This window comes from Ziziphus jujuba, chromosome 5 (assembly GCF_031755915.1).
Source record: "Ziziphus jujuba cultivar Dongzao chromosome 5, ASM3175591v1".
Classification (NCBI taxonomy): domain Eukaryota; kingdom Viridiplantae; phylum Streptophyta; class Magnoliopsida; order Rosales; family Rhamnaceae; genus Ziziphus; species Ziziphus jujuba.
The window spans coordinates 7,179,162-7,188,089 of record NC_083383.1 but is presented as its reverse complement, the minus strand read 5'-3'; the positions used below and the strand labels follow the sequence as shown (position 1 = coordinate 7,188,089).

At 34.6% G+C, this 8,928-nt stretch overlaps 1 protein-coding gene and 1 pseudogene across 4 annotated transcripts; one reads left to right on the top strand and one right to left on the bottom strand.

Annotated features, from left to right (window-relative positions):
* Nucleotides 1–27: 27 nt before the first annotated feature.
* On the bottom strand, nucleotides 28–5,696 carry LOC107419928 (L10-interacting MYB domain-containing protein). 4 transcript variants are annotated; one of them, XM_048476066.2, is made up of 9 exons: nucleotides 5,548–5,696; nucleotides 3,999–4,333; nucleotides 3,761–3,911; nucleotides 2,947–3,287; nucleotides 2,713–2,863; nucleotides 1,890–2,230; nucleotides 1,663–1,813; nucleotides 1,068–1,408; nucleotides 28–788 (listed from the first exon to the last, which is right to left on the bottom strand). In XM_048476066.2, the coding sequence occupies exons 2-9, from the start codon at nucleotides 4,329–4,331 to the stop codon at nucleotides 246–248; spliced, it is 2,352 nt and encodes a 783-aa protein (XP_048332023.1). In that variant the 5' UTR covers nucleotides 4,332–4,333; nucleotides 5,548–5,696; the 3' UTR covers nucleotides 28–245. The 4 variants fall into 4 exon arrangements, with proteins under 4 accessions (XP_048332023.1, XP_048332027.1, XP_048332025.1 ...); XM_048476070.2 differs by having other exon boundaries at nucleotides 28–683; XM_048476068.2 differs by having other exon boundaries at nucleotides 3,999–4,339; nucleotides 5,548–5,672.
* Nucleotides 5,697–6,865: 1,169 nt separating this feature from the next.
* LOC107419872 (L-type lectin-domain containing receptor kinase IX.1-like) lies at nucleotides 6,866–8,907 on the top strand (annotated as a pseudogene).
* The last annotated feature ends 21 nt before the right edge of the window (nucleotides 8,908–8,928 follow it).

Sequence of the window (8,928 nt, the reverse complement as noted above, 5' to 3'; positions counted from 1 at the left end):
AAAAAAAAAAAAAAAAATCTTCTCATATGATTAAATTAGTAATAAGACTATACTATTTCAAGGAACTTTGCACTGGTCCAGCAAAACGAGTTCACAACTTCCTTCTATCAAACTCCTGAATGAAAAGGGTAACCAATAATAGTAAAAGGAGATAGACCTAACCCAGTCTAAGACTGTAGACACTCGGAAGTGAGACAAATTTTCAAAACCAATGTCGCACTTTGGAAAACCATAATCTTAACTGACTAGGAACGAAGCTTTCTTAGTAACCATTTCTTTCGTAGTGTTACGTCCAGTGCCAAGAATGTCTTTGCTTTTCTCTCATCTTCTAAAAGATCACAAGCATCTAATAAAAGCTCATCATCGATATCTGGTATAGCTTGAAGTGCATCAATTGCACCTTCTATCGGTTTAAAGTTCTTGTTCTCTTTCTTATTTATGAATTCTGTGACCATGCCAGCCATCTCAGACAGAGCCTTTTGCATATTATTATCAGTTTTATGTGCTTTTCTCGAATGTCTCAAGTCTGATAACACCTCAGTTGGCCCTCTTTTCTGTTGGTGGGTTATATGAAAGTCCTCAGCTGATAATTCAAGATAGCCAGATGTTCCATCCATCTCTATTTCCACCGCTTCATCCCCAGTTTCCACCACTACATCCTGACATGTTGCGATTTCTGCAACCTGACCACATAACCTTTCATCTAATACTCCGTTTTGACAAATCTTACACAAATCACTATAATTGCTAAGACATGTATTCTTATATGAGATAGCCTCTGGGTATTCCTGCAAAAATAATCATATGTTTAACTGAGAGTTAATGATAACCAATTAATTTGGCTTGCATTCAACTCCTTATTTTTACAAATGAAGTTAATAAAGGAAGCAGTGTTTTCATTTCTTACGGCTAAGAAATTCTAGTTACTGACACTGAGTTCTATATGTATCTCTTGTCTTTCACTAATTCATTCCCATACAACCTGGCGGACCACCATGATCAGAAGGTAAAGCAAGTGGTAGAACATGTTAGTCAAGTTATACAAATGGTACTCATTAGAAATGTACCTTAATGCAGGCTTCCCAAACTTCATCATCTGCAGTTACCATTTGTTGGGTTTCATCCCATGCAAACCCACCAATGTTGAGAAGATTGGTGATGTCATCATACTGTTTTCTCAAGCACATATATCGATCTTCTAGAAAACATTTATCACATTGAAGTCCAAATGTTTGATTAAATAATACAAGCATCTGGGTCCATGCTTGCTCATTAAATGTGTGATCAACCTTATTTCCTTCATGCGTCTGCTCTAACATAAGATCGATAAAATAGCAATCCATTTGGGGAGTCCAATCTATACTTAAAGGAACAATACTGGCAGGGTACCTATCAATTTTATCCTCACCTACAAAATAAGGAAAAGTGGAAAACGATGAGATTACAAAAAGGAAATTGGATGGACATTAGAAGTGATGTTAACCATTTTAGTTTATTGAGAAAGGAAAAGAAAAAATTCACCACTGATTAGACCAAAGAGCATTCTAATTCAATCAATAAGGAAAACAAATTTACTTTTTATCACACCAATGTAATAACAGAAGATGATAAATCTCACCCACAAACTAACAAAAATCCTCTGGTTATGGAAAAAATGCATACCTGACATCAAAACAGGTAAATCATTCATATGGTCAGCATTGCGTGCCAAACGGCTATATCTTCCGTCAGAACTTTCTTCTCCAAATATAACACATAGTTTGTGATAGCCTGGCACTGTTTTAACTCTATATGATCGAGCATCAGGGTGATCCTGCATGCACTATATCTTCTCAGCAGGAGTGAATGACAACTAAAACAATTTCTTTATTCAATGAGACCGGATTTACCTTGGTATAAGCATCCCAAACATAATCCTCAGCTGATATCATTTCACGTGTTTCGTCCCAAGAAAACCCACTATGCTCAAGAAGAATCTTTATGTCATTATACTGCCTCTTCAAATGTTTGTATCGATTTTTCAGAACATCTTTGTCATGACAAGATCTAAATTGAGCATTGAAAGCTGTAACCATGTCAATCCAAGCCTGACATATGAATGTCTGCCCAAGTTTATTTCCTCTATGCACCTGGTCTAACAACAAATCAATAAGATAGCGGTCCATTGGTGGTGTCCAGTATGTCCTTGTACGATCCCCAACAGTGGAGGTTTGAGCTCCCTTTCTTTCATCTACAGATATAGAGATGTATTAATTCATTGAAGATCTCAGGGTCTAAAAAAGCAAGCATATAAGTATATCATGAAATTCATGTAATGAATAGAGATGAGAATGATCATAATTTAGCTTGTTCATAACTAAAATAAATTGGAGGGAACAGATATAAAGAAACACTTTCACTAACTCATAGTTGATGAAATTGAGAAATGTCAATGTATCAAATTTGTATACAATTAAGTTTTCTGATGAATAAACTAATTGGTATTAGCTTATAAAATAAGGTTTTACATCTTAGCAAAGATAGATAACTAATAATGAGGTTTGTCTATTTCTGCACCAACAAGATCAATTTTTCCCCCACTGCTTCTCATAAGAGTTGAAGAATAGTTTCCATAAGACTTACATGCAAGAACTAAAGTCTCAAACTTATGAATGTCAAGCAAGTTATGAATACATACCAGATGCAACATGGCGATGGAAAGTTTATACTCACATGGTTTTATTAGTGATATGTCATCTTCAAGGTTTTTCTCTTGATGCGTTTGACTACTGATCCCATTGTCAATGTCATTGCCAAATATTAGCGTCAAATCACAATAGTTTGGCAAGGCTTTGGTTTTATATGTTCGAGCATGCGGGTGTGCCTACACCAGGTAATTTAGAGAAAAGGAGGTAAAAAAGCAAATAGAGATTATGTGAGTGACAAAAACCCTTCATGTTAATGTACCTTTGTATAAGCATCCCAAACATTGTCATCAGCTACAATCATTCTTTGTGTTTCATCCCAAGAAAAACCATCTTGTTTTAGAAGAAATGTTACATCACTATAGTACTTCCGCAATTTTTTGTATCGATGTCTCAAAACTCTTTTGCCATGTTGAGGACCAAATTTTGCATTGAACAAGGTAAGCATCTCCGTCCATGCTTGTTTGTTGAAAGTGCTAAGAGTCTTATTGCCTTTCCCTACTTGGTCCAACATAAGCTCAATAAAATATTGGTCCATGGCTGTTGTCCAATCTGTTCTTAAACGCTCATTACTCTGTGAAGCAAGGCTGCCCATTCCATCCCCTACAAATTGAGAGACATAAAAAGTGATCATCTCATATTAATCGATAGGATTCATGTCATGTAAAAAGTTATGTCACTTTGTGAAATTAAGCCATCATTAGATGGATAAACATGTTTTCAACAAAGGTTAACATATTACCCCTAAGGTAAAGATGCAGTCATTAATTGATTGGCTTAGCTTACGACAAATGGCATACAGTTCGCCAATTTAAGTTTGAGTGCTGTAAGGAATTCTTGCCCCAAAACAGAAAGATGAGTTCTATATGTTTTTTTCAGCATTTTATAAATCATTATAAGAATAAGGAAGATGCATGCTTTTATTTTTTTCCTTATTTTTAGATCTAATGAAACCCGGCCTTTGTGAAAATGACCATTTACCTGCTAAAAGCCTCTTAAATTGATTATGATCAAGTTAATATTATCTAACAAACCCAACTTTAGCCTTAGCTTCATGACAGGGAAAGGACACACACCAATATTAATTCCATGCACTTCATCATCAATGTCTATATCATGACTTGAAAGGCTGTATCTTCCATCAGCAGTTGTATATCCATATATCAAGCATAAATCACTAAAATTCAGCACTGCCTTGGTTTTGTAGAATCGTGCATCGGGATAAGCCTACATGTATAAATTAAAACTGTAAGTTATTTCAGGGTCATGGTGTAGATGGTTTTAAAATAATGAACGAACAGAGAAAAAATGCACCTTGATGTAAGCATCCCAAACATAATCATCCGCTACCACCATTTGACGGGCTTCATCCCAGGAAAACCCACTCTGGCCAAGAAGATTCTTTACATCATTGAATTGCTTCCACAAATTTGTATAACGACTTTTTAAAACATCTTTGTCATATTGAGAGCCAAACTTCGCATTGAACACGGTTAGCATATCTGTCCAGGCCTGCTTGTTGAAAGTGTGGCCAATCCTTGTACCTCTATGCATCTGCTCCAACATAAGATCGATGAAATATCGTTCCATTGTTGGTGTCCAATATGTCCTCGAGCGATCATTAGTTGTAGTGGTTTGGCTACCCATTTCTTCCCCTCAAAATTTTGATATTATTAAATCACTCACTTTCATAAGAAACGGGTAATAATATTTTCAATGCTTATACATTAATAATTTGCTTGGTTCAAACTGTAGATTTAAAAAACAAAAATTTCTAACAGATTTCATATTAAATACGAATGAATGTCTTCAATTAAACCATAATGCAATGAGAATACACAGATATCAGTGCAAAATGCAACGAAAAGGTTCACATGGATTTCTTTTTCATGCAATATAACTAATAGCAATAAATGTTTTAGAAGTAGAGAAAATTTTAGAGATCATCATTTTGACCAAAAGTGGTTTTTTTTTTTTTTTTTTTTTTTTTTTTTTGTGGCATTTAAGAATTAAATTTTTTTTCTTTAAAATGTTATATCAGTAGTGAGGCTCAGAAAGAACTTTCGAAAGCAATTATATTATTAAACTTGATGATCTGTTCAAAGCCCAGAACTTCACAAACATCAACCATATTTAAACAAAACCAGCCAGACAAAACTAAATAAACACCACCAAGATTAGCAGGCAAGAAGAGCAGGGGGGGGGTTGAATAAATAAATAAATAAGGAAAAAATAATTTGAGCCCAAAAACTGACAACTCTGGTTTCACAATCAAAGTAAGAAACGCATCCAAATTTTTAAGTTTGTCAATCAGTATAAGTAATGCTAATGCTTGACAATGCAAAGCGTTACTTCTCTTAGTAATAACACACTACCCAGAGAGAAAAGCAAGCAAATTTTCCTTAAAAGAAAACAATTTTTTAACATCTTTTCCGGAAATTGGTTCCAATATTTTTTCTTTTTCTGTTCAAATGAAGCACATAAATCATCAAGGAATACTCAAACTTGTCCAATTCTTTAAACCAAATTCGTAACATCCAGTAAACCCACAAAAAAAAAAAAAAAATCCTCAAATATGAAGCAGAAGCGGTACATCAGCTCAAAAGAAATTGCTTTCATTGTTTTCAAATTCAACATTTTAGCAGTTGAACGTGAAAAAGCCAGAAACATCCAAAGTTGTCCCAAAAATGAGAGTTTTTCCACCATAAATTCAGACTAGTCGGAGAGAATTTATATTTGATATGCAAAGCAATAGACAGGAACACAAAATTCAAACTCAGTAATGTTTTACCAGACGGTCAAAATAATGCCTTTGTGCTTTTCTTCTATAATTTTTTTGTTTTTTTTTTAATATAATTTTTACCTGCTTGTCCCCCGAGACTGATTTGCAAGCTTGGTTGGCGCCTAGGAAAACTCTGTGAATTGTGATTGCCAAAGAGTTAACCCTAATCCGGAATAAGAGCAAAAAGCAGCCCGATGTGTTTGGTCACAGAGGCAAAGCCAACATTTTTTTGTTCTTTTTATTCTTTTCTTCTAGCAACTTGTCGGGCTCAAAGTGATTTGGGTCTTTTACCCGATCCATAATATACGGTCAGGAAAAAGCGGCCCAGTCCAGTGTCACACTTTCTATCTCTTTATTATTCAGCAAAAAAAAGTAAAAAAAATTTCTATCATTTCATCCAAAAATAAAAAAAATAAAAAATAAAAAAAAATAATAAAAATAATAATAATTTAAAAAAAAAAAACCTTCCTATATCTTTATGAAGGATGACGTTGGGTTTATATTCTCAATTTGATCTGGCTAGCCATTTGCCTTATCATAGAGATTGCCTAAAATCAAGAAATTCTAGGTGTAGGCCTTTATATATTTCATTTTTTAAAATATATATAATATTTTAAAAAATTATTGTGAAATAACTTTTTTTTTTCTTTTTTTTTATTCAGTTAGAAGTAAAACCTACGAAATAAATGAATTGGTTAACTTTTTACTAGCATTGGAGAAGGAGCTAACAATAACATACAACCAAAATATTCATCAAGAAGACTCAACTAATAAAACTATTGCTATTGCAACAATGCGCTATTATATTAATGCACATAAAAGTTCAATTATCTTCATAAATTTAAATGGGGTAAATCAATATATTAGTTACCATAAAAATCCAAAAGATTATCGTTTATTTTCAAAAATTTGTAGTATTTCTTCTGTCTATTACTCTTTTATCCCCATACAAATACAATTTTTTTGTTCTACTATCTTTTTGTTCATTAGCTTTTTATTTTTTCATTCTTTATTTTTTTATTTTAAATAATGTATATTAGCTTTAATGTATAGTAATGGAAATTAATGAAATAACCTTATTAATTGACAGCAAACCAAAACTATTGCTAATTTAATTAATAATTAATACATCTTTTTTTTTTTTTTTTGGAATGGAGATCTTCTATCTTTATTTATTTATTTATTTTTTATCCCTATTCTAAAACTTTTTTTTCACTTAAATTTATTTATTTCTTTATTAATATTTTTAAATAGGACGACATAATATAGCTGGTAGACAAGTAAATAAACAGGAAAAATGGGACAAATGGAGATGGGGTTTATTATGAATTAATCCACGGTTTAAGCTAAAAACACTGTTATGGCTATTAAAGTTTTTATGAGTGATTTGATGGGTTGAACAGTTGATTTTAATTAGCTACCACCCACAGCTTATCACTAATTAGCTGCTAATCATAGTTTACAGTTTATCACTAATTAGCAGCTAAAAAATTGAGTTAAGAACCTCTAATCTAGTCCACAGTGGTCAGATTTTGTAGCAACTTCCTGGTTTTTTCCCTTGGCAGTGCTATTTGTCAATCTACATGACAAATTTTTGCACTATATTAGTTTTGAAGGTTGTCAACCATTTATTCACCATACTGTCAACTTCCTGGTCTTTTCTCAAGGACTTCACTACTCGTTTCTCTTTCTCCATTTACATGAAACACGTTAATCACACAGGTGATGGACTTGCCTTCTCCTTGCTCCTCTGGACTACCCAATTCCTCCAAACACGTTTGGTCCATTCCTAGGACTTGTCAATGACACCACTAAGTTTTCCAACCAAATTGTTATGGTGGAGTTTGATTCTTATCCAAATACCTATATAGTATATACCAAATTGTGATCCGCCGGAGCAGCATGTTTGGGATCCATATTAACTGTTGTCCGTAGCAGATGGAATGCTAACTTGCATAGTGGTCAGGTTGCTGATGTTTATATATCTTACGGTGCCAACATGAAGAACCACTCTCGTGTCCTGGACATACAAGGGAGAGAAACGCCCTGTTTCCTTGTGCAATACTTCTTCTCTTTTTCTCATTTATTGTCTAAAAAAAGTTCTTCCTGAGTTGGTTACCGTTGGATTATCCGCTAGTACAGGCCTGCTTTTCGTGGGCCATGCCATCAATTCCTGGGAATTCAAGTTACAATTTTGGAAACAGAGGAAGAAGGTCGAAAGAAAGAGGTCACTCATTGTTGTAGTTTTGTTCTTCATATTGTTGGCTGGCGTAGGAATCTCTTGGTACTTGATGTGGAAGAGTGAAAACAAGAGAAACGCCAATGGACAACATGAACCCATCTCTGTTAATGCAGATCTAGAGAGAATAGCTTTGCCAATAAGGTTTTCCTACCAAGAACTTGTTGCAACAACAGGTAGCTTTGAAATAGTAGAAAGCTCGGTCAAGGAAGGTCTGGACAAGTTTATAAAGAAGCCTTGGGTGGTCTTGGCCTACTAGTTGCTGTCAAGAGAATCGTTGCTGGATTTGATCAATCTGAAAAAATCTTTATCAATGAAGTGAATATAATGAGCCATTTGAAACATCGAAACCTTGTGGAGTTTATAGGATGGTGTCACGAGCAAAATGAGTTCTTAATGGTTTATGAATAAATGTCCAATGGCAGCCTTGACACTCATCTTTTAGGCAGCAGAAGAACTCTTTCATGGAATATCAGATACAAGATAGCTTTAGAATTGGCCTCAGCAATTCACTACCTTCATGAAGAGGCATAGCGATGTGCACTTCACAGAGACATAAAATCAGCCAATATACTATTGGACACAGATTTTAGCACCAAGCTTGGTGATTTTGGGGTTGCTTAGCTTGTTGATCCCAGACTGAGGACTCAGACAACAAGGTAGTAGGGACTTACGGCTATCTAGCCCCCTGAATATTCAAATGGAGGGAGGGCAAGTAAAGAATAAGACATGTATAGTTTTGGAGTTGTGGCTTTGGAAACTGCATGTGGAAGGAGGACTTACCAGGGAGGAGGATATCATGTGACACTAATGAGATTGGTTTGGGAGCTCCATCTTGCTGGAACTTTAATGGATGCAGCAGATCAAAGATTGAATATGGATTTTGATGCAAATGAGATGCATAGGTTGATGATGGTGGGGTTATGGTGCACTCATCCAAATAACAAGGAAAGGCCAAAAGCAGGACAAGTGATTCAAGTTCTTCAGCTTGACATGCCAGTGCCAGAGCTTCCACATGATATGCATGACTCAATCCTTCAATCCCTAAATAGAATTGAATCCAACAATGTGGGTCGTTAAAAAAGCTGTGCATCTGTAAATCTTTATAGTTTGGTGTGTGCAATTTTTATCATTAATTGACGAGAAGCTTGAATTTGCAAAACCTTTCTTTACTTTGAGGCTGAGTTTCTGGTCGCACTTGCATGTAGGGGCATTTTCTAGGT

Excerpts from the sequence above, each read along its gene's own strand:
- LOC107419928 (XM_048476066.2), bottom strand. The coding sequence starts at position 4,331 with ATGGGTAGCCAAACCACTACAACTAATGATCGCTCGAGGACATATTGG. Across the intron at positions 1,814-1,889 it reads TTTGGGATGCTTATACCAAG|GATCACCCTGATGCTCGATC; the intron begins GTAAATCCGGTC and ends TAGTGCATGCAG. Across the intron at positions 1,409-1,662 it reads TTTACCTGTTTTGATGTCAG|GTGAGGATAAAATTGATAGG; the intron begins GTATGCATTTTT and ends CTTATTTTGTAG.